The sequence below is a fragment of the Solea senegalensis genome, linkage group LG4 (assembly GCF_019176455.1).
Source record: "Solea senegalensis isolate Sse05_10M linkage group LG4, IFAPA_SoseM_1, whole genome shotgun sequence".
Taxonomy (NCBI): domain Eukaryota; kingdom Metazoa; phylum Chordata; class Actinopteri; order Pleuronectiformes; family Soleidae; genus Solea; species Solea senegalensis.
In genome coordinates, this window is record NC_058024.1 from 17,335,068 (window position 1) to 17,360,719 (window position 25,652).

At 40.5% G+C, this 25,652-nt stretch overlaps 1 protein-coding gene across 1 annotated transcript in view; it reads right to left on the minus strand.

The window, feature by feature from the left end:
• Positions 1–1,654: 1,654 nt before the first annotated feature.
• The window catches only part of LOC122768126 (plexin-A2-like), a 71,454-nt gene continuing 47,456 nt past the window's right edge, over positions 1,655–25,652 (minus strand). Inside the window, exons 13-32 of the mRNA XM_044023879.1 lie at positions 25,285–25,436; positions 24,119–24,236; positions 22,994–23,130; positions 22,304–22,471; positions 21,003–21,096; positions 18,778–19,017; positions 17,564–17,707; positions 16,906–17,140; positions 16,609–16,751; positions 15,562–15,830; positions 14,078–14,144; positions 13,597–13,743; positions 11,758–11,917; positions 10,906–11,009; positions 8,420–8,516; positions 7,657–7,856; positions 7,384–7,553; positions 6,731–6,943; positions 5,500–5,650; positions 1,655–3,982 (exon numbers count right to left, since the gene is read on the minus strand). Coding sequence (XP_043879814.1) covers positions 3,887–3,982; positions 5,500–5,650; positions 6,731–6,943; positions 7,384–7,553; positions 7,657–7,856; positions 8,420–8,516; positions 10,906–11,009; positions 11,758–11,917; positions 13,597–13,743; positions 14,078–14,144; positions 15,562–15,830; positions 16,609–16,751; positions 16,906–17,140; positions 17,564–17,707; positions 18,778–19,017; positions 21,003–21,096; positions 22,304–22,471; positions 22,994–23,130; positions 24,119–24,236; positions 25,285–25,436 — 3,105 coding nt within the window. The 3' untranslated portion in view covers positions 1,655–3,886. The remainder of the gene's footprint in view (positions 3,983–5,499; positions 5,651–6,730; positions 6,944–7,383; positions 7,554–7,656; positions 7,857–8,419; positions 8,517–10,905; positions 11,010–11,757; positions 11,918–13,596; positions 13,744–14,077; positions 14,145–15,561; positions 15,831–16,608; positions 16,752–16,905; positions 17,141–17,563; positions 17,708–18,777; positions 19,018–21,002; positions 21,097–22,303; positions 22,472–22,993; positions 23,131–24,118; positions 24,237–25,284; positions 25,437–25,652) is intronic.

The window sequence follows — 25,652 nt, forward strand, 5'->3', positions numbered from 1 at the left end:
TCATTTTTTTTTTGGGGGGGGTGTGTGACTCTAACTCTGACGAGTAAAGAGAAAGGTGAGGAAAGACAGAGGGTTATAGCATGGCAGGTGTACAGAGGAGCCATATGCACTAATGACACCCACACCTGGATCTGACAGGTATGCGTTGAGAGGCCTGGATGCTCATGCAGCCCTCGATTTTCTCCTCCCCGTCTCCCTCCTGCTCTGCTTGCCCACAGCCCCCAGGGGTAAACATGAATTATATATTCTTGCTCCTTATGGCAAGTGCTCTGGAGCCTCCTGCATGCTGCTCACATGCCATTCCAAATGCTGTCACAGTGACAGCAGAGCAGGCGCTTCTCTCTGAGCGCGTTGCTGAGGTTGTACAGTATTGTGTATTTAATACAATTCAAATGCACTCGTTTTCTTGAGGACATTTCTCAACCGTTGACAAGGTGTTTATTTATTGATTGTGGGCTGTGCCTTGGTTTTTTCCTGAGGTAAGCAGCAAGGAATACATAGTCAAAGTGAAAACTATATTTTACACACACATTCAGTCATTTCCCCACATTCTGAATGGCACACAACTCATTGTCCATACTGTACATTGATTTGTGCCATAGCACTTGACTTTAGGTAAAAAGGCCGTCGATATATAACCTCTCTTCCTGCATAGCTAGTGTGTAATTATTCCATTCTTCACAGTAATTTCACTTCACTAAACCTAAAGACTTAATGAGCTGATGTTTCAATATCTCTTGTAACACCTTTTGAAGAGGGCATTGGTGAATTAAAAAAGTAGAGTATAGATTTATATTCAATTTTTTGTATTTATATTTGTTGATTGGGAAAAGATTATGTGTTATTGGAATAACCGATTGATGTGCAAACTGCAGTATCTATATACTGTATTTATATATAAGGTGCACTACCTAATGGGTAAAAACATTACATGTATAAAATGTATATTCACGTAACCATCTTTCTGGTCGTACACTGGAACAGTTTTGTTTTTTAGTGCAGGGCTAACATGATTTGTGCATGGGGCAAACAATCCTCTACCCCTTTTTAAGTACAAAATTGGAACAATGGACGTGCCCCTGGGATTTCATGTCTGACTTCATCTTGCTTTTAGAGTCTTCCCATGAAACGCTCAACAATTAAATTACTATGCAAGTGGTTCACTAACATAATTACAATAGATTACCCAGTTACATGTGGGTAGAATCACCTCACCTTTAAAGGCCGCAGCTTTGTGTCTGTGAAATACAAAACAGGAACTGCACATTTAATCAGTCATATAATTACTCTTTTGACAAACGGATGTATAACGCGGTAAAATAAAATGTTTAAATTCAAAACGCACTCTGCAGAGTAGGCTGCAACTAATGATTATTTTCATGATTGATTAATGCGTTGGATATTTTCTGATGAGTTGTTTGGTCCATTAAGGGTGAAAAATGTCAAAGTGTCTTGTTTTATTCTTAATTAAATATGCTCAAACGATTAATCAGTTACCAGAAGAGTTGATGATCCTTTTAATAACCAGTTACACATTGGTTTATCCTTGCTGTCGCACACCAGAGTTTCACTTTAGAATTCAGCTCGTCTTAAAATACAGAAAAAAAACAGGTTCATTGTTGTTTCATCACGCAAAACAGAAACCAGTCAAAAATCAATTTTCATCAGCTGCGCATTTAATGTATTACAACAGTACAAAGTGAAGTTTTTTGCTTGCAAAATAGTAATTGTTTTCTATGTACAGTATTTATACAATATATCATTTAAAAAACATTACAGTTTAAATGCCTGACGGTTTATTGCACGACACATTTATAAATTAGCATAATTGAACTACACATGAAACAGATGAGCTCTCGCCGTTGTTTTCAACACTTAACAGGGAAATGCATTTGTTGTTTTATCTTGTTCCTTTAGATTAATATGAAACATTTGAAGCCAAAACCCTGAAAGATCGTGATGCCTTGGACAGACATTTTGAAATGGTAACTACATTAGAGTTTAGATATGGCACTATATATAAATACAGCAGCGAGGAGACAACAGGCAGTGAGGTCAAATACCCACTTAAAGGAAAACGTGTGAGTTATTTACTGGAGCATGAACATAGTCGGGGTGTAAGGCAAAAACAGCACGATGAAGCAAACAGACATTTAATGAATAAACTTTACAGGGACCGACTGCTGACCCAAACACATATCATTAATCACACGTGCACTCTGTGTACAGACTATAAAGAATGCATCTCAAGATCTCCAGGGTTCATTTCCAGATTTAGTGAGGACAGTCAATAAGGCATCTGAGCTCTCTCCTAACTTCATCTGTGTAGAATATTCTTAATATCTCGTACACTCGGGGCATTTCAAGTATAATGCTCGATGTAAACAGTGACTGTTGAAATGTGGAGGATGGGGTAGCGGTGCCACTGGCAAGGGTTCGGCTAATCTCGTCCTCGATCGGGCTTGTAGCGTCATTAATCATGCTTCCTGTCACAGATCAATTGGGCCTCCACTTATCTTTGAATGGCTGAATTAGTGGTCTCTTCATCATCACTTAACAAAAGTCCCTATCTTAAATGGAATCTTTTCCGCACAATGACATATTCTATTAATAGCTTCTACAAGAGTGTTCAACATTAATGAATCATGGGATATATTTGGCACAATTAAGCCAGGGAGTGGAACAGGAAATATATCTACATACTATACTTCAGTTTCAAATCAGTACCTTTTTGGTTTTGGAGTATTAAAGCCTCACCTTGTAAATGACGATGAAAAACAAACAAACAAACAAAAAAACTAGGATTGGTCATTTGTTTCCAAGACACTTTTCATCTTTAGTGTTTAAATCCTCTGCATGTACTGATGCCTGTCTCTTAATGAAAGTAAAAGCTGGTGTCTGTAGCCCTGTCGCCACTCCGATAAACACAACCTGTCGTTTCTTTCAGACTGGCTGGAATGATTAGCTGGTGTACCTGTCCTTCACTGTGTTCTCTCTGCATCTGACCAGAGCCTTCACATTAAGCTGGAGGAAAATGACGGGGAAAAAAAACAAAACACAGCCACAATTTACAGCTTACAACTTCCAGTGCTTTGGGAACAGAGATTTGATCAGATAGCAGACAGGAGGTGATGGAATACATTGGTTTTAAGTTTTTTTTTTCCCAAAGTGTAGTCTGGTATTGTACCAATCCTAGCTTTAAACAAAAATAACTTAAAGCAGTGAGTCTGTAGCTATATCTCTTCTTTTTTTAAAGCCTTTAAAAGGCAATAGGAAAAGGCTTAACAATAAATAATTTAACATTTCGGCTCCCAGTGGCTCACTTCAAGCCTCTGATATGTAGTCCGTCATCTTTGACATATAAAAAGTACTTGCTCCCACCACATGTTCTGTCTATAAATTGGTTCCCGCCTTTGCTGAGCTCCTCCAGTGACTTTTTAAGTTGAATTGTTCTTTATCAAGTGCTGTTTTATGACATTTAGTGTAAGCACCAACTACAAAGAAAAAAAAACCATTACCCAGCGGAAAACAATTGGCAGCAAATTCAACGACCACGATGGCTCAAATCCTCTTTCTCCCCCTCTTCATATGAGCGTTGTAGGAGCTGGATGTTTGCCAATGACACTGATGTAAAAGTCATGCTTTGGGACAATCTGCTCTTTGATGTGGGCTATGGCTTGTGTATGTACATTTGCAGGTGTGCGTTTGCACTGTATGTCTTTCTTTGTGTATGCATTGTTTGGTTATGCAGAAGGTCCATAATGTGTACATCAGTATTTCTGTTTATGAGTGATTGTATATGTGCATGAGTGCCCGTTTTGGTGAAAGGGTTTATAGTGTGTGTGTGTGTGTGTGTGTGTGTGTGTGTGTGTGTGTGTGTCTGTTCTCAGCTCTCGGTAGACATGACTGCGATGATCTGCTCCACTTTATATGCCAACTTTTGCTTCTGGGCCTGTTCATCTTGCTCCAGTGCCTCAGTGATCTAAACAAACACACGCGGGGATAAGAGCATGATGCGTGTTATTGGTCAGAGTGTGCACACACAGACTGTAAATCAAACAAACGCACAGCAGCCCTACATAAACCAACGGCTTCTACTGCTGTTTTCTATTTTGATGAGAAAATACAAAGACTGTGCTGCGACACATTTTTACCTCATTTGATAAAGTTTTCATTTACAGATAAGCGGATACAATACTCAATACTGGCCAAAACCACTTGGTCATATATTATAAAAATAAAATGCGATATATTCCGTAAATCCTACATAATGGTGTAAATGCTTCACCAAACCTAGGCAACATGCTTTAAAGAGGTATGTCCACTAGGGCTGCAACGATTAATCGATTAATCAAGGAAACGGATTAAGTGTTTTTTCAATAATTAAAACAAGCCTCCTAATTTTTCAGCTTCTTAAACGTGAATATTTTCTGTTGTCTTTGCTCTATTTGACAAATAACTCATTAAAACAGAATCATTTTGGATTGTGGACAAAATATGACATTCAAGAATATCATCATTTCAACCTTTTTCAACATTTTCTGGCATTTTACGGACCAGTAGTCCGTACTCAATTAATCGAGAAACTAATCAACAGATTAATCGATTGTGAAAATAATTGTTAGTTAGTTGCAGCCCTAATGTCCACCACCACCTTCACGTGATAAAAAAGTGGCATCAAGTCATCCATAGTTTAGTTTCAAAATCACCGCTGCACATTAACTTTAATTCAGAAATTAAAAGCAAAAAGATAAAGCCACATTAGGCTTTTTTATATAAATCAATCAGCTGTGAAAATAATCAACATGGTCAGCCCTATATACTGTATAAACCTGGATTATTGGTTTATATTTCAGCCACCTAATGCAGTCGCAATTGCTTCCGCTTACTGTAAATGAATAACTTAAAAGAGTAACGATGATGAATGATGAGGGTGTTGCTACTGCCTTTGCTGTGTGACCATCCAACACATACAGAGCAACACTATTCAGGTGTGTTTGTGTCCAATACTTTCTTTCCCTTTAGCTCAAACTCCACCACTATCTGAATTCAAGCCAATTTAATAACACAAATATTAGCTTTAACATTGTCTGGCTTCTGTGTGGTGTTGTGCAGGCAGACCTTGACTCAGGCTTTTTCCCTAAAAACAGCTGCCTGCTGTGGCTGTAAATGACACCATATACAGTACGAGCAGTAAAATTCGCTGTGTAAAAATAGCGCCGTGAGGAGTGAATCCAAAGCAATAAGGAGAGCGATATTAAAATGCAATGAGCTGTGGTGAACTGCACGGTAGAACAATAGTTCTTGGTGACTTTATCACTATGTGTGACACATTATTTACATAACACACAATTCATTTATTCATCGTAGCAGCAAAGAACCGGTTATAGCTGCTATAAAATGTATTACAAACAAAATGCAAATTTCTTGCGGGCTAAACGCAGCAGAAGACGCTCTACAGCACATTTCCATGATGCAGTGTGTTTGACGGGGCCTTACCTCTTGGCTGTACTTGCTGACATAAGCGTAGATCTCATGGAGAGCACTGAGCACATTGAACTCACTGGAGTGAAGGCGAGCCTGTTCAGCCAGATAGGCATTCATATCCTGATCACTGATGGCAGGCAGGCGGTTGATGTCAGCATAGTACCTGAGAGGACACGCACGCACACACACACACACACACACACACACACACAGACACAGAGTGAGCGTCGAGGGCACAATCGAGCACAGCAGAGCTTCTCTCTGCACTTGATTTCAGTCTGTTGATGTGAAAAGTCAAAGAATATCAGACGTTAAAGGCTGACAAAAAATCCGAGACGTTTCAGCAGGAAGTCGGGGTGAACAGTTCATTGTTTTTTTTCCCAAATCCAAATTGTCATATGAAAGACGGCAGTATGCAAAACACAAAAGCTGCAATTTGATCGTTCTATTCTTATTGTTTTATGTTCTATACCTATTAAAAAAATACAATACATACAGTAAATGTAAACAATGATTCCATTACAGTATCAGCAAATATTTTTGAGGGCCCCTCATGTGGCAATGCTCTATTCATTTTTAAAGCTATACCGCATACATACCACAAATTGCAATTACAGAGGTAGATTTGGAAATGTTTCACTGATTGGACCAGGTGCCTTTAAAAACATACCTGTACAATGGTGTTTTCTTGATTAAGGCACATACTGATACCACAGTATTTATTAAGACCTTCACTTGGCCACATGTTATATAAATATAACACACTTGCACCAAAGTACACCACATGGCAAGTCTGTGAGAGTAGCATGGCAGTGATAAAATATGTCTGGCGCATAAACTTATAAAAACTTAAACAGTCAAATCCTAATGATTGTAGTTAGTCATAATGAATGTCAGATAAGTCAGACAATTTTCTTTGCTCCTGAGTGAAAGTTGAAGAAGTTAATATTGGTTCTTAAACTAATTTATGAACAGACAAACGGTAGTTAAGAAATATTTTCCAAATTTGACATTTGATTTTCATATAAATCTATAAATATTACATCAATATACAGAACTTAAATGATGTTCCTATTGAAGACACAACACAGTACAACAGCTGACAACCTCTAGTAACAGGGGATTGAAGCGATCATTCACATTTTAGCATGAATGTCCTGATCCTAAGTTAATTGAAACCCAAGAGACAGTCTGTCTTCACATGTCTGCACACACACACACACACACACACACATATACACACCTCTCGACCCAGCTTTTGTAATGTGGTATATCCTTGGCATAGAGGAGTTTGGTGGAGGGAGAGTCTTTTCCCAGACGGTGCTCAGATGTTGAGCATGAGTCCATAAAGGTCTGGGCCACCACAGACAGACACGCGTCCGTGATGCTGCTCTTGTGAATGTCGAACACAAACTGAGGATTCTTGATCATGTTTACCCAAAAACGCAGCGGCAGACTGCACATGTTGGTGGAGGAAGAAAAAGAAATGTTTAAGGCATCGCTAGAATTGTCTATTTTATGATTACATTTTAAATACAGGAGTAGCTTGAACAACATGCAACGATAGACGATATAACAAAGCCCAGCAAATGTGTTTATGCTAATGTGATAAAAAGAATAAGATATTGTTTATTAAAATGGCACATAGATCAATAAATGAATGTTCAAGATGAGGATTTAAAAGGAGGGTGCACAGTTTCTTGAAAGATGTAGAACTAAACAGACATCAGAGTGCAGCCAAGCATATCCATGGCCTTATTAGTGGATTAATGTGAACTGAGGGCAGAGCAGTGAGTGTTCCACTGAAAATCAAAAGTAAAGCAAATGTTTCACTCCATTGGAAGTCAATGCAAACGGGCTCTTTTCTCAGCATATAACTTCAGAAATCTTTCTCACCAGTTGCTCTTCCACGTGTGGCGAACATCCATGTCGTGGATGCCGTGTCTGTCCGCCTGCTCATCCAGAAAGTCGAACATGTATTTGATAGCAAGGGGCAGGGCGGTGCCCCGACACACTGTGCTGAACAGGGTCTCAAACAAGTCATCCACAAACTTCTGCAGTGTGCCCTGTAAAAGCAGCATCTGGACTTTAGACTCAAAGTTTTTCACATATTGTTTGTGTATTCCAAAAGTACCCGGAACTGTTTTTTTTGCATGTAACACAGCGTACCTTTGTTGATAGTAGCCTGGTCAGGTAGATCTCAGACACCATTTTGCTTCCACGTTCTCCCTCTTTCTGGTCCCCGTGGTCGTGATTCTTAACCAAGTGCCAGACCTTAACGCCACTCTCCAGGTCTGGAGTCAACATGGGCACACGAGAGTGTGGGCTGTCGGGACTGGTCGGGGTGGAACGGAAGGGCACATCCACACCTAGACGGCCAATTTTTTTGAGATTGAATAGAGAAATACGTCTTTTCCGAAATGTCCTAAATAGAACACTTTTCATCTGATAATCAATAATGTCAGCAGAGGACTGTCTCTTAGTACTCTTCAAGTGGGCACTTTGGCCATGTGTAATTGTGTCCTTATTTCTCTGGTTGTCATAGCAATGACACAGACATGCAGTCACTAAAGGCATGCTATCTACCATGGACCTCGTTTTTCTCCTCTCCTTGTGTTCCTGTGTGATATAAACAACGGTGTGAAAACTCAAAGTGAGTTTCAGTTCACTAAAATGACATGCTATGTCAGTAGTGTGTCTAAATCATTCAGTAACCTGTAAACATACAGTACACCACCTAGTGAATGTTTTCAAATAATACATGTTTGATCTGCTTGTGCAGACGTACATAAAGGTATAGACCGTTGGCGCTGGTTTTTTTTCCCACGTTTAGTTTCTTACAATGGCCTTGTGAGTGACAACAGCAGATGGTGCAACACTGCTGTTATGTCGGATGAATATTAAGCATGTGCGTTTCTTAAACAGTACCGACCGTATCTGCTGATGCTGCGAGGGAAGCTGGCTGATGAGGGGATGTTGAAAGAGGACATCTGTTTGGGCACCAAGGCCACGACGCAGCGTTCAGATACCTGGGAGAAAAAGGTACACGCTGCTATCTTTCTTTGTTTGTTTTTGAATGAAGGAATGAATGGGTATAGTTGAAATGATAGCATGACTAGAATTAAAAAGAAAAGCATGACATTGAAATCCAAGGACCAGGTATTTGTGAAAACATGATGGGGAAAAAAAGGTTCAAGTCATTGAGTCATTAGATGTACAATAAATGTGTGTATGGCTTGGCCCTTAGTTCAAGTTTGAACAATCAGCTAGATAGAAATACAGAAATACAGTTGTGTGAATCAAAACTCGGTTTACCACAGGGCAGAACTTTTGTACTAACAGAAACAATTCCCACGTAATTAAATCAATTCATATTTTAGTTTCAGTGTCGATTAATCTCATTAAAACTCAACATTTCCATTTACACCATTAACATTCACTAACATCTGGCTTTTATGGGAAAGGAAACAATGGCCATTCACTCCCGGAAAACAAATAGCGCTGCAGCAGACACAGGATTTTATCGGCTCTGGCACTGACTGACGTGGCAAATGCGGGAACACAGCTATTTCTTCCTCCTCTTCTTCTTCTTAATTTTGCCATTATAGATGCTGATATTGCATCTTTCTCCCGGCGCACCGTCCAAGCCCCAATCTAAAATCTTTCTCTAAGCACTGAGTCTGACAGAAGGGCTGAAGTGAAAGACATATCACTGAGTAGCCACTTTTGCATTGTGGGGCATTCTTCTGTTGTGTGATTCCCGTGTCCCGAGTATACGGCACATTTTTGCGACGATGAACATGACTTAAAATAAAGAAGGGTAAACTCCCCTGCTGCCAATGAGAGAGGAGTTGATTATTTAAATGACTGTAACTTTGTTTTGCTATAAGTGGTAGATAAAGTGGAATAAGTGTGTCGGGATCACGTGTAGTTTGCTTACAATTAAATGTTTTGAATAACCGGTGTCCAGGTTTACCACACTTTGTCGATGCATTAGCTCCAGGTAAACACTGTTGGTTTACTGCTTGGCAGACGATACTTCAGCATGAAGATGTTCACGCTTACATTCTCAAATGTAGCTAATACAAATCCGGTGCAGAAACCCATGTAACGATTCCACATATATCTAAATGTGAAAGAGCAGGGCTGTTCATCTCCTTGACATTTTCAAGCACGTGCACTACATCCCTCTCACGTCAAACTCTGCTTTAAGCGCTGAAAATGTCGATTGCCAGCATTTTTCTTTCTCTCTCTCTTCGTTTGCACAAGTTTCCAGAATGTTTTGATTGGTGAGAAAATCGCGGCTGACAAAACAATGTCAGACTGTGAGGTCAGTGACCTGTGATGTTCTATTCATGAGCTGAGAAACAGATGTAAAAGACACAAGCACTCAAGTGCATTTTCAGTGACTAAGCGTATACTTGTGCCTGGAAGTTTGAAGAAAGAGAATGTTGGCGGGGGTGAGGTGAGTGAGATGAATATGAATGAGTCATGCTCTGTCCTTCATCAGCAGTCACTGCTCTCAACGCCCTTTAGCAAATGGATAATCGCCATTTTTCAAACCGGTTGAAAAAGATGTAGGGTTTACAGGTGAATGAGTACCATGGTCTTTTTGTACTTGGTATAGAATAGAGCTCAGATTAAATTTTTTTGAAGTTTTTGATCTTTTATTACAACTATATGCAAAATAAATCCAAAATTATTGGACAAAATAAGCAGTTTACATATGATTATATGTTTAATGATGATGATGTTCAATATTTGAGCAGATCAATTAATGGGGGGTGGGTCAAAATATCGGCGTGGTGATATATCGTCATCCTTTCTTGTGCAATAAGGTAATCGTTAGGCCAGGGCAAATATCAATATTTTAATTAATAAATGAAGGCGATCTAAAGTAAACAGTCCCAGTGACAGTTTCATCTTTGCTGCTCAAATAAATGATGGGAACTTGGGGCGGAAGTTACCTGGCTGAAGAAGAGGGAGTTTACAGCGGGAGAAAGCTACGTTAAGTGATGCCCCCATCCACGTTCAATACCTAGACTTAATGCACTTTGTTCTCTATGTTGTGAATAAACAGAGAGATCCTGCACTTTGAACTTTTCACGGACGTTTTGTCTTCTTCAGTTACAAAGACATCGCGGTCTTGTCAGAAGCTGGCGAGAAACATAGTTTTGCTTCAATGTGAGTATTTTAACAAATATCATGTGAAATGACAAATAAAGGATCTTGAATCTTGAATGTATCGCTATATAATTGCCTTGCAGTATATTGACTGTTTGGTATCGCAGACCGTGTATCGCGTATAGTATTGTATCGTGAGGTACCCCGTGATTCCCACCCCTATCAATTAATTATTAAAGCTAATCTGCAGAGTAAAAGTGAATGTGGTAGTTGTTTAAATGATTTTTAACACACCTGGTAGTGCATAAGCGTGTTGAGTCTCTTCCAGTCGCTCTCAATCTTGGTGGTGATGTCCTCGTCCTGCAGGACCACACGGGCAGTTCTGCCCTGCCGCCACTCTGCGGGGAAATAATATTAATAGTGAATGTGTGACACTTTGTTTGTGAGTCAACGGTCTGACAGTTACATATCGTCTGTTGTCTGCAGTCACTCTTGCACTGTGCCTTTGTGCTGCTTTTTTTTTTTTTGGCTGCTCTTTTATCTTTGAAATTCTGTGAGATGTCAAGTGTAGCAGCCAAAATGTCATTAAGTCGCCTGCGTGCACTTGTGCTTGACAATTAAAGTGACTCAGTGAACAACCCACAAATGACAGTGTCTTCACAGGATATAAGGTGCCCACAGCAACACCGAGAAGACGATCGTCTCCAGATCCCTAACCTTTTAATGCCCCTCAAGGTATAAAACTATACAAACCCCAAAACAGAAGCAGCCACTACTTAAAAGGTATCTTATTTTCTTGTTTGTGAAGGTACAGCTGGGTGTGTGTACCAAGTCACTCAGTACTGGTTGAAAACCTGAATATAGGCTCACTGACAGCGCTGTCAGTGAGGTTTAATATCAGCATTAGAGGGTGTTGCTCTGATTAGGGGCGTAAACAAGTGGGGGGAGGGGTCTGTTTTATTAAATCACGTTGAGTCTGTGATCGTGCCGAGGATACGCTCTCGGGTACATTTGTCCTTTCTGTCATTCTTCCAACAGCTCATGTGCAAAGGCAAATGTCCACTCTGTTTTCACTGTGTAGAAGAATACCCACAAGTAGGTAGAATTAAACAAGTAGTTGTGCACAGGATATGAATGAGGTCTCACCTAGATCCATGTCGGCGGCTCGCGGTCGCTGTGAGTATGGCATGTTTTTGTACACCGCATCCAGGATCTTCTCCTTGACCTGGGTGATGGTGTCACAGTTGAGCACCTTCACAGGGATTTCTGGGCTGTTCTCGTTGTCTGGGTTCACACAACTCAGCGTCTGGGGATGCAGGGGATGGAAGTCAGAGGAAGAGACGGAGAGAAAGGTGTTACTTGCTAGGAAAGCCCGTTCATTACCTCCTCCTCACCAAATTGTGGAGGGATGAAGGGGATTAAATTGACGTGGTGATCAGAGAGGTGTCATCCTGTTGTGTGGCTGACTCTGCCAAGTTATCCTGATGGCCCAATGGAGGAACTCTGACCTCTTGTGAAACATTTTAAATTCTTCAGTTGTTACGATCAGGTATTCTTCTTCTTCAGAGGTTTGCTCCAATTTTGTTTCTTTGGTTTTAAGGTTCAATATTCAACATTCTGATTCGTAAGCTACCAGGGGATTTAGAGTGCAAATGTCCCGTCATGGCATTTGAGTACCACAGGAAATGCCAAACCCTGCATATAAATACGCTGTGTTCAAGTGCAGCTGTTGCAGTGTTCACAAGACGAGCCTACAAGAACATTCCACCATCATATTTACATCTATTACCTTTTTTTAAATCTCTGGTATCTCCTGTTTACAATGTGAATGTCGGGATTATGATTTTACAAGATCTGCTTGGAAACAGCAGCAAGTAACACTCTGAAGTGGCAGAAAGCAGGTCAGAGCATCTAAGTGAAGGTGAGTTTATGGTTTAACCTTCAAAGACAGCTCTTTCTTTGGCTAAAATGCTTTAGACAAGGAGAAAGAATAGTGGTCTGGCATTCTGTTGATATGAAGCTCTGCAATCTGCTGAAGGGATTCAGAGTGACTCAGAGCCTTTCTCCCTGAAACATGTACGTAATGTGATGCATTCATTATGTTATCAATTTGATTTCATTGTGACCAGCTAGAAAGGCACAATCGTTGACAATGTTTGTCAGAAAAGGGCCAACATCCATCCATCCATCCTGCTGATCCTAGGAAGCTGGAGTACCCAGATTAAACTCTCACAGACAAACTTGGACTTGGACCAAGAACCTTCCTTCTTGTTGTTGAGCACCAGTGCTAACCACCGCAACAACATGCCAACGGGACCAAAACACTGAATCTCAAATTCCTCTAATGAGAAAATGCACAGAAAAAAGAAATCTATTATATTAAAGTGAGGGGGGGGAGGTCATATACTTGTGTCTACTGTATATTAGAGAGTATAATTGTTGTAAAGCTCATGGCTAATGGCTGTGTCATACTCTCCAAGTCATGTGTTTTCATGTGTCGTTCCACACTAACAGAACAGGGGCGTCCCTGTCTATCTTCAAAAAGCTCTTGAAAACCCATCTTCTGTCCTAGCACTTACTCTACCCCTCCCCTGCAGTATCTGCTTCTGCACCAAGACTTCTTCTATGTCGCTTATTCCTCTCTTGTTAGTCGCTTTGTATGAAAGCGTCCGCTAAATGCTTAAATGTTAAATGGAAATGTTCAAGTCCCGTGTCTGTAGAGAGCTGTGTGACATTTCTGCATGCGTGTCTATTACGACAGTTCCGTTTATACTAGGAGTGACGCGGACACCCGTGAGGTGTTTGTCCTCCATAACCATGTAACCATTTCTCATGGTTACATGGTTATGGAGGTCAAATTGGAGGCCTTTTTGTCCTTTTTTCTCCCATTTTTTCCCTTTTTTTTGTTTTTTTTTACTCTTTGGCAAGAAATGTTCAAAACTGAAAACGAACAAATGTTTGGACCTTATTTCTTTTATTACTCACCAGTGTCTTGTATTCAATCTGCTGTCGGATGAGCTTGTCCTCACTGAGAGAATAACGTGCTTCTCCAGTGATGGAGTCTATCGGTCCCTTCTCCATTTGCTGTTTGATGGCACAGAACAGCATGAAGAGAGGCTCTCCGGCACACTCCTTTGTTTTGGAAGGGAAGCCCGTGATTATAGTGAAAGGTGGGGGAGAGGAAAGAAGTGGAAGGAAGAAAGGGAGAAAATCTGTATTATATATTATAACGCAGGAACTAAAGTGTGACGCATAAAACCCTAATGAAATGGAGCTTTCTCTTCTTTAGAATGCAAAGCTAAAGATATGTCCAACTGACAGGTCACCATTATCCTTTCACAATGTCTATAAAACATGTATAAATAAGAACAAACAAAGATATACACAGCAATCCATTTCAAAACCATTAGAATCGTCAGTGTATTTCACCTGTAGCGTTAAAGAGAGAGGAAGTTTGTTGTTTTACCTTGAGAAATTTGTGGAGCAAGAAGGCAAACCAATTTGTCAGCATCTTCTCCGCCACCGACTCCGTTCTGCAAGACAAGAACAAATCACACACTGATTTGTCAGCAAGAGAGTGAGCTGGAGTACTCTGGAGTAATGATTCTTCATTATTGGAGAAGCTAAAAAACATGACGTGGAGATTTCACATGGGATCTGATATAAACTCTTGTAATTAGGTGCATCATGTTTAGGTCACGACTCAAAGGTCCACTCCCACTCGGTCTTTTTTTTTTTCCTGTGAATGCACTTAATAAGAACATTAATATGTGTCCAGACAGGGAGATTTAACTAAAATCATGTAACGTTATCGATGTCAAACTGAATTTACCGTAAGCATCTTTTAATCTGCAGAAATGAGGTCACCTCTAACACTCTGTCTCTCTGACCCTACTTTTACGTCCTTGCTTCCAACCTAAACCTCTACTGACTCCACTGTCAACAGCATCCCATTACATTTTCTGAGTGTTTTGGTATTTTTTGCAGAAATAGCATGTAACAACTTTGGGCTATATTGACTCTATTATCATGTCCTTATACTGAATTAGTGTGCTTCAGATTGAGAGTCCTGGTTTTCCAAATAAAAAGCCTCTTAAAACATTCACGAGGCTAGCCTAAGAAGTGGGAAAACAATCAGCAGATAACCAGAGGTGGAGGAAAGAGGCGAGAGAAGGGAGGAGATGAGAGGTGACGGGTAAAGAAATGTGAGCTACAGCTGAATCATTCATGAGTGGCACACAGAAGATAAGTCAGACTGACAACAGCCCTGCCGCCGCTGCACTCACTCTACCCCATTAGTTTCTCTTCCTCAAGTAGTCTCTCCCAGGCTCTGTCACTTTTACTGCTCCTGTCCTTCACCTGTCTGCTCAGGCACCCTGTTTCTCAGTCTCGTAACGGCTGTTTCATGCCACTGCACAAAACAAAGCTGAACAGAGGTGGGCTTTCTGTCGCTGGCCTAGTTATTCATCCATCAAAATTGGTGCATCTGGGCTGGAAAAAAACAAAGGAGTTATTTATGCCAAACGATAAGTAGCGTTTAGCAGACCTGACCCAATTTGTGACAAGGAGACCCCTACAGTTAAAATAAATAGTTAATATTTTGGACAATTCACAAGGCCGTGTTTGAACCAAAAATCTTTGCTGCATTTCCCAACATGTCACCTGGCCAGTGATGACAAACTTTGTGTGGTTGGATGTGCGATTTCCCATCAAAACTTAAAAGATTCATTTGTAATACTTTAATTTAACATGCTTAAAGCTACAGTGAAGCTACATTTAAATATACGTTCAATGGTTTTATTTTCCTATAACTGAGCTAGACATGGGTCTAGGGAGTTAGTCAAAAGTAAAGTTAGCTAACAGCAGTACGGAAAATGTATTTCTTCTTTTAAAGCATAACTGAGCTGAAAATTAATGAATGAATAATCACATTTTTCAGTCATAACAAACCTGCGGAGTAGTAGTTTGGGATGGTTCTTGCTCTCCAGATTGCGTTCGATAAGGTCGGAAAGCAGGTGTTTGAGGATGTCGGTAGCATATTCCAGCCGTCCCTGCAGAGCAGTCATGATGAGCGAGGCGACATAGCCACGGTCGCGCATGGAGAAAGAGCGCTGCAGCTCCAGTGTCCGGATGAAAGTCAGCAGGAAAACCTTATTATTTAGCAGCTGAGCAAACTGCTTCAAAGCCTTCTCCACATTTGCTTGTCCGCTCCCGGGCACCTGAATGGATCATGCCGCAAACACAGATGCACACTCGTTAGATAGAGTAACAGACAACATAAATGCACACAAAAAAAAAAACGATTTGAAAAACAAAAGAAAACAGCAATAGAAAAAGCAGTTGTAGACAACAGGAAAAACACTGTCAGGGTGGATGTCACACATGAATCACCAGTTTCCTGCAGGCTTCTCCCAGCAGCAGAAATGTAACATATGAAGGTCCTGTTAGTTTGATAAAAAGGTTAGTCAGATCTTTTTATAAGTGACTTGAGCTCAATAACATCTCAAGTCCCTGCATTTTTTCTTGAAATTGAAATTCATGCATACTCCAGCTAAAATTCAGACAGACAGACACACTAGCAAACAAACGGCACCAAAAAAATATCTCTTTGGCAGATGTAATTAAAATAAGTGGGCACAGCAGAGGCATAGACAAATGGCATGTTGAAAATCTTGGAAAAGTTTTACTTGTCAAATGACGTAGTCAAGTGTTAGAAAAGTTTGAGTCTGTTGAAAGACTAAGGCGAGAGGGGAGCTGCAAAAACCCTGCTCACTGACCTTGGCTGGTGAGGACACCATTAACAAACAGATGTCAAACTAGATCGAGCACATTGACATTTGCTCACACTGCTCCGTTTGACAGCAGTTTGACAGCACTCGTCAAAAAGCCAAAATCAATTTAGTTTTGGAGGACACATGGAGCCTGAAGATCAAGATGTCAGATAAAATGGTTGAAACTGGACTCAAGGAGTGCAGCTGTGCTTCAGCGATCCCTCACCTCCAACTCTCTGAGCACAGGGTGATCGTCGATGCCAGGGAAGAGAACCCTCATGGCATAAGTTCGATAGTCCAGGTAGGGGATGCCAGCTCTGTCTAGATCACTGGTTAACTCATTGATGTCTGTCTGCAGTTCTGCAAAGGCTGCACATGAAAAGAGGAGAGCCTTAAATGTTGGAACAAAGATTTTTTTATATATATATATATATATATATTTCCTTCCAGTTTATCACAACAAAATCACAATTCTTTTACCGTAAAGTATTTCCTTAAAAACATTACTAATAGTCTCACTCACCCTCCTTGCATTCCAAAGCCACTCGCGACTCCAGATTGTCCATCTGCATCTGCAGGCGTTTCAAAGTCAGATCGTTCTCCTGTGACTTTCGCCTGTAGGCCAGTAAGACTATGATGACTATGATGAGGAGCAGCCCTCCTCCAGCTGTGATGCTGAGGATGACAGGGAGGGTGAGCAGGCTGTCGGACCGGATGTGAACTTCTCCTGGGGAGATGTGGAGTCCTCCGACTTGGACCTGGATAATAATGTGGAAGAAAACTTTCAAAACATTGAAAATATTTAAAAAAACGATATTGTTAAAGATCTTAACTGGCAGCTACAAGGACATACAGTCTGGATGACGTCCCTGAGCTGCTCCAGTTCCAGGCACACCAGCTTTTGTTTTATTTTACAGCTCTTTTCTCATTATTTGCAAGAGTGGCTGTGAATAATTCTGTGAGGCAATGTGCTGTAATTGGGAACCTACTAGACCATGAGTGACAGACAATGACAGACAGACTGTGGCTAACTGAAAGCCAGTCAGTGACCCACAAACACAGTGACGTACAGACAAACGCTGACCTACTGACAGACAATGACCCACATCCCTGCAGACGGTGAATCAAATGCACAGACAGGCAGAAAACCACCAAATAGGAAGAAAAGGCTTCACACTGACCAGGACTTTGTGCTGCCCGGTGAGGTTTGGTGGTTCACAGAGTAACTGTGTGTCAGACACGGTGAGAGAACAAGGTGTGCCCCCAATCAACACTGTGTAATTCAGCCTGGCTCCACCAGATGCTGATGGCACCAGGTTCCGTCCCTGTAACATGGTTAACGAGAACAGAAACTGTAGTTGCATGTAGGAAGCGATTACATATTAAATCGTTATACATTGTCTTTTTTATAGTGTGCCAAGAATCGTCATCTGTGTCTTTTAATATTACATAAAAAGGTAAGAAAAATATTATACTATGACATAAAATGATAATATTCACAAAATTAATTCATTTGGGGAACTCGATCTCTATATATGGCTTGGATTTCTGGTGGGCCACCTATACCGAGCCAGCACACAGGATGGAGAGGACTACATTGAGATACTAACAAGCAAATGTAGATGTCAGATCAATCCTCTTCAGACTGTAGGAACGTTACTTTAGCTGTCTGAAGTCTGTGTAATTCTAAAAATAAAACAGGTCAGAGCTGCTTCTCAAGCAAAATTAAGTTCGTTTTTAACCCCTGTGTGACTTGGTCCCAAATTATTTTGGATTATTTTTGATAAATTTATTTATGAGTGAGTTATGCTGATTATACTATTAGCAGGAGGGATTTTGCCATTTGAGCCATAACTATAATTACTGTAATCGACCTTCAGAGAAAAGGGGAGCAGCAAGTTTTTATGGTGCGTTCTGCACTAATTCATATTTAGCAGGAAATCAGTTGGTTCTTTTAAGATACAAACCAATATTAAATGAGCTCTTTATGACAAAATGAACTAAAGTATCAATTTCTTGCTGTGGCACATGTGTACATAATAAGCACCCACTGCATGAATGTGAAGATTAATATGTAATGAGTAATGAAAAATAGGGATTGGCTTTTTTGAAAAATGGTATTGTAACCCCAGCGCATGAGAGAAAGCAAAATAAATGCAAGGTGTTGAGCTGACAGGAGCAGTTAATGAGATGCATTCAAGAACCCTGGCAAATTTGTTTCTGTGGGATAACTGGGATGAAACAAAAGTGACAAATACTTTATTTTATGCACAGCATAGTCAAACAGTTAGTGGCTGGAAATGATTCCCTCTATCTCCATCTATCTGAAGGGAAATAAAAAAGAATACATAACACAATGGCAGCTTCAGGTCATATTTCCTCTGACATACTGTACCTTAAGTATGATGGGAGCTCCAGGTTTTTGCTCCAGAACACCAGACAGACTCAGGGGCTCCAGGTAGGGGTTGGGGTAGTAGACAAAGCTTGTGTTGTTGTACGTGAGCAGAGCTTGGACATTGTTGAAGACGAAGCCAATCTCGTCCACGTGTTTGATCGTCTCCTGGTCTGCGGTGTGCTCGGCCTTGAGCGAGGGAGCGAAGCAGCTGATAGTGGTCGTGTTCAGCACTTTGCACACCTGGAGAGGAATACATCAAGTGTGTCTGTTCATAAAATACCCACAACCACGTAACACATGAGCCTACTGTGGAAACCTTTCATGGTGTATACTGTTTTATTTGCGGAATTTACCATTTCATACGTTTTCTCCCAAATGCATTAGTAACAGAGCAAATAAAGTGATTATGTAATTATTATGAAACGTCTTATTCTACAGATTTTAATATTTCCATATTTTCATCCTCCCACTCAGAGATAGGGGTTTTGTCCTGTATGTACATGTTTTTGACCTAATTTTTGGGAAATCAGGGAAAGCTATTTTGAAAATATCTTTTTTAATCCCAGACCAGACATAGGTCATTTCTTACAGGTGTCATATGTCTGTTATAATAATAATATTATAATAACCAACAACTATACCCAACAGCAGGTTTTCAATCTCTGTATAGTTATGCTGCTCCCATATATAGTTCTTCAATTTTGGGAACATTTCTAAGCTTCACTTCTTTATCTGAGCTTTCACAGAAGGTTGTTTCAAGTCAATTAACTGCTTTTGTGATTGAAAACATTTTTTAAGGAGATCCAGTTATGTTTTCCAGACAAGTGAGATAACAAGAGTGCCCTCATTAAATTTACCAGTGACCCTCTTTTAGCAGATGATTTGGGTGAAAGTTCATCTTTAATCCCTTTAAATCTCAGTTTTCCAGTAGCATTCTTAATTAACAGGCTTATATTTTGGCTGGCATCATTAACACTATTTATCTAGCTGAGGGCATGCCTCTCAAACACAGCATTATCTACAAAAAAAATGATATTTTTTTTAACACATTTGAAGTTAATATCGCCTGTCCTATTTTTCTTTGAGAGGCCTCCACCTGGACCTTTAGACTAGCATCTATTTTCATATCAAATGGCTCAAATAGATTATTATCACTTTCAAATCATATTTAACTTTATCTTGACCTCAGCCTGTACTCTATAAAGTCTATTTTATGAGTCATCTGACTTTTAAAGTTTTTATTTTGAGCTCTTACAAGGTTGAAACAAAAACTTTTACCATTTTTTTGCAGTCTTACACCAATAGGTCATTCTCTGACTGGTCCAAAAGTGGGAAAATTTGGGGCTAACGATGACTGGACTTTTGCCAATGGGGCCTCAACACTTTGGAACAATCAATCACATTGAAGTGATGTGCCTAAGGAGCTGAGGAAAATAGAATCAGCACCATATATCATGTTCCAAGTCTTTGTTTTTCATGCCAATGTTTTTTTTATATCTCATTATGTAATTAATCAATGTATAATGCACCTCTTTCCAACCTTTCTGTTAATGTTTGGCTTCGTTTTTACAGTCGCAGCACCAATAACATTTTCAAAACAGATTGTGATGTTGAGGTTTAAAACATTGCAGACACCGGTAGGGCTGATTTTAATATTCCATCCATCCATTTTCTACCACTTTATCCTCCACATGAGGGTCGTGGGGGATGCTGTGCCAATCTCAGCTAACATAGGGTGACAGTTCGCCAGTCCATCGCGGGGCCACATATAGAGGCAAACAACCATTCACTCTCACACCTTTGGTCAATTTACCTTATTCCCTATATTGCATGTTTTTGTGGGAGGAAGCCAGAAAACCTGGAGAAAACCCATGCACACATGGGGAGAACATGCAAACTTCATGCAGAAAGACCCTTGTTCCGACCGGGGCTCGAACCCAGGTCTGTGTGCTAACCACTACACCAACCGTGTGACCGGTTTTACAATACTGACACTCAAAATTATAAAGGGTTTAAAACAAGTATCATGAGTTATCATGTGTACCTTTTGTTAAACAATAAAATGCTTTTGGGCTCCATTAAAAAAATGAAAAATAAAAAGTAGCAAATTGACCGCTACCTTGTTACTCCCACAGCAAATCATCAGCTGATTTACTGGGCCATTTTCTACCAGCTTGAGTTAGCAACGTCCCTAAATGTTGAGTGTCATATATTGTCTCACTCACATTGACAGATTCATGGCCGTCATATTTGACTCTGACACGCGGTTCCTGCACCACGTCCAGGTTAGTCCCAGTCACTGTCAGGGTGGTGTGTCCACTGTGGTTCAAAGAGAGAAATCGTTATTTCACAAGTTGATATACTGATCGCTGACTCGCTGTATGAACAAAAACAGCCTTTTCATTGTAGTTTAACTAGAGAGATGACCACTCATAGGTCAGTCTTGACACCAGTATTTTGGCGAGAATCTCATTAATGTAGGGTTTGAGTAGACAAAGCTGGGATGGTCGCTCTCTCGCTTGCTCTTTGTTATGGGACAGACGAGCCAGATCAAACGGTGAACCAGCTGGCTGCTGTTTTATATTCATCCAGGACTGTGGATGCGTTGCATGAATACAGGTGCTGCTTGTTTACATATCTTTGCCGGATTTGATTAAAATAAACAACATGCTCTAATCTTTGCATAACCTGTGCAGCACCTTGAGATTAGAAACAAACAGAAGAGTGAACCAGAGTGTGGTGAAGTGGAGAGATAAGTAGAGAAGGTGAGACAAAGGAGAAAAAGTAGCGAATTTCAAAAAAGTCCAGTCCACTGAGACTGACAGAGTGCCAGTCCTTCTCGCACTTCAAAGGCTACCTAAGCTTGTAGGGCCGAGCTCCACAAAGCTGCTCCTGGTACTAGGCTGAGGGCCAGGGTGTCTGATGTCTGTAGAGACGTAGTGCTGGCTACCCACCCCACATTACATTTCATCATTTATTTAGGGGAACATTTAACACACAACTCAACTGTGAAAAAGATGTTCACGCAGCAAAGTTGAGTCTTTTTTTTTGTCACCAAAGACTAGATATTATTTCATAACCTTGTTATAACTGGCCACTCCTTAGTTCCTGACATACTGGCTAGTTTACAGATTGACTGGCTGCGTACTAATGTGGACCAGACACACAGCAACACAACATTATGACTATGACAATATACTTCAGAGAAATACAGATTTGCATCTTATGCACAATACGTGTTTTTTATTAAGAAAAAGAAGTTATTTTTGCACACACACAAATTAGTGATAGTGAATTTGACCTCTGCATTTAACCCAGCCTTGCTCAGTGACATCCCAGCCCTTGACCTGTCCTGGGATTTGAACCGGCGGCAACCTTCCTGTTACAAGCCCAGTTCCCTTCCTCTTGACCCTTTTTAACCTGTATGCGACTCTAGAATGGTTGGGATGTGATGCTTCCATAAATACCTGCTTAGTCATGAATGATCCTGAGGCAACATGGACACACTTGAGACCCATAATGTTACCTGATAATGCTCCATAGGGGTTCAATGCGCTGGACTGTGGGGTCTTCTATGTACTCAAAGACCAAACTCCCAGGAACTTTGGCTCTGTCGACTCTCAAACTGACCTGCACCAACCCCGCTCCTGTCACTGCTGGTGCAGAGAAGCACACGATTTCTGACATGGTCCTCCTGGTGGCAGTATCAAAAGAGGGAATTATTCATGCTTTTGTATGTCACTGTCTGTGGTGCAATGGCAAATCTCACTCCATGCAGTTATGAGCCATTCGCATTACCATGAGGAGAGAGGATTCATTATAACCTGTCCTGTCTCATCCTCGTTACAGACACATTAGAATTGGGACACAGTAATTAGTAGAGGGTGCTTGAGCTAATGACTTCTTTGCCTCACCCTCCTGACTCCTACCATTTGAGGCATTTTAAACTTAAAATAGATATCTATAAATATGAACAATACCTAGCACAGTGTGGCTTCGTCGCCTCGCCACAAATCATAATTAAAACATTTATCACAGTCACTTAATTTTAACTACAGTGTGCTTCTTTAAATAGAGCAATTTCTCACTGTGTTTCATAGCTATTGGAGAAGCGTGAATCTTTAATGTTGAGTGAAGGCAGTCTCACTTTAGTGTCTGTGAATCTAAAGCCGTAAAGAATGTGCGCTTGAACATTTAAGCATTATGTCTGTCTCACCTGTACAGCTCACAGGTCTGATTACCGAAGAAGACATTTACAGTGCTGCCAGCACCCAGATTCTCTCCAACAATGGTGACTTTGGTGCCCCCAGATTCAGGTCCTCTGGCTGGGGTCAGCGCCAACATTGATGGGACCTGTGGAAATAAAAACAAAACAGTAGTAGGTGATGATTAAAACTTGAACCTTAAATACTGGTTGAACTTCAAAATATACAGCCTAGAAGTGCATCAAACTGTTAAGACTAATTACCAACTTGTCGTCAAGGTAAGGGGTGAAGCTTGGCCTTAATCCATGCCTTTTTTTCTCAGTTTGAATTAGAAGAATTGAGACAAGATTTAAGATGACAATGGAGGGCAAACGCAAACTAAACAACAAAAATCGCAACACCAAAGCATCTGAAAAGCAGCAATGTGATGGCATGGTCTTACACCACTGATGTCAAAGTAATCTGCACCGTCACTGACAATGATGGTCTTGCAAGATTTATGCTGAGGATACAGGAAACAGCATGTAGTAAAAGATCCACTACTATTTCATGAACTTACATTGGATCATTTAAATCATTTAAAGATTGATATGAATTGATTATTTTGTCGCTTTTTTGATCAGATTAAAATAAAGAAGAATAGATTGGTGCAGTTTGATTATTGAAGTTTTTTTTTTAGAACTTATTTTGAGCTATTAGTTCTTGTAAAGCCAATGTAGTGGAGATTTGATTTGAGCAGTGGTCATGGTGAGAAAGGTCATATAGTGTGTATCATTGAATACCCTACCCATTCTTGGTATTGCTCGGTTGAACATGTACAACAACTTTACACAGTTAGGATATGGACAAATAACATTTAATAAAATATAAATTTAACTTTTCAAAGGAGAGTAAGGGAGAAAGTGCCGGACAACACAGCATTTTTATGTCGCTCTGAAATGCTACTGTTCATTGTCCCCCTCAACAACGAAAAGGGATTTTCGCTCCTGTCTACAGGTGATGATTGCTGTGGTAAAAATAGATCAAAATAGTCGTTTGGTTTTTACCTGCAATCACACCCATAATCTAATTCACTGCAGGCACTTCATGTTTCCAAACAGTTTAACCAGATAAATGTGTTTCACTGTCAAAATTACCACAAAGAAGTAGAACTGGGACGACTGTGCGCGGAGTTCTGGTCTGCATTCGCCAACACAGAGCTTTGCTGGACCCGGTGTGCTTCCTTTAGGAGCTGCGGCCATCTCGCACACAATTCTGTTGAGACACAAGACATAGACACATGAATATGGTTGCATAAAAACACAGCCATGCTGTAGATCATATAGCATACAACCAATAACACCAACCAGGGACACACACAACAGAATCGCTGCAGTCAATCACATTTGTTATGAAACACATTGGGGGAAGATGGCTTCTGCTGGCTGGTGTGATTGAAGCAGACTTTCATAGAAGTTGTGGGTCAATTCAGAGGGCCATCTTTCTTCCTAATGGGAAACCTATAACAGCAATATAACTCAAATGATAAACTACACCCCTCCTCATCTCCAGCAAGATTGCCACCCACCATTACCTCCGGTTTCCATGACAACACAGGGGTTTCTTCAATAAATCAGTATTGCCTGTCAGGTCAATAAGATAAAGTGAGTCATGAATAAGTCATTATAGTAACTGACCCCATGTTGAAGTTAATGGCTGTAACAGCTGTAATGCCATGTTTTAAAGCACTGTGTGCATGTGCCAAATGAATGGTCTTGCTCTGTGCAAGGAACGGTTCTCCAATACCATAAGAGCGCCCAATGAATCGTCCCTGCCCAGTCCTTCCATTCATACATCACCAGAGTTCTCCAATTTTCTGCTGGCATATTCTTTTTTTTTTTTTTTCCCTTTTCTATTTTACAACGACATAAATAAAGACCCTGTCGCCTAAGCACATTCGCGTTACATGCCTGTGAGAAACACATGGCTATCCGATTGTCCTCCAGTCAGCAACACACAGCGCACTTCAATTACAGCTGTGCCGACAGCCTCATAATGGCACTAACACAAAGACCGTCTATTGCAATGGCTCTGCCTGTATAGATAGAAAAATAGAAAATAGAAAAGCCCCCCACATGTGTCTACCACCTGATGAGGCGTCACTGGGCTCAGGCTTAGTCACAGACTGTGATCATGTCCGTGATCAAAATGGAGAGATTGCATGTGTTTATTTTTTTTTTATATTCTGTGTTTGTGCATTTGCATATTTACAGTACGTACAGTATGAATTCATAAATATCTGAGCAGAAGAGGAGTCTCTTACTGTTCTGCAGTGATATATCCGTCCTCCTGTGGGGTACACTGCACTCCTGCAACCTCCACGTTACCCTCCAGCTCAGAGAAGGACAGGCCAAGGTTCAGGCCCTGGATGGTGACCAGAGTACCCCCCTCCAAAGGACCTGCCACTGGACTCACCTACATAAAAAAGGAAATTCAGTTTGTCAGTGCACAGCCTTATGAATAAAATACCTACATGACCCCAGCTACTTAATGGTATCTACAAATTGAATCCTTTAAAACCTGCAGTGACATTGAAATTTATGTTAATTTATGATGGACGGGGGACGTTGGTCAGAGGCAGCAGTATCTTAAGAGTTTTCTGGAGTGTTCAGCTCCAGAATAATTTAATTA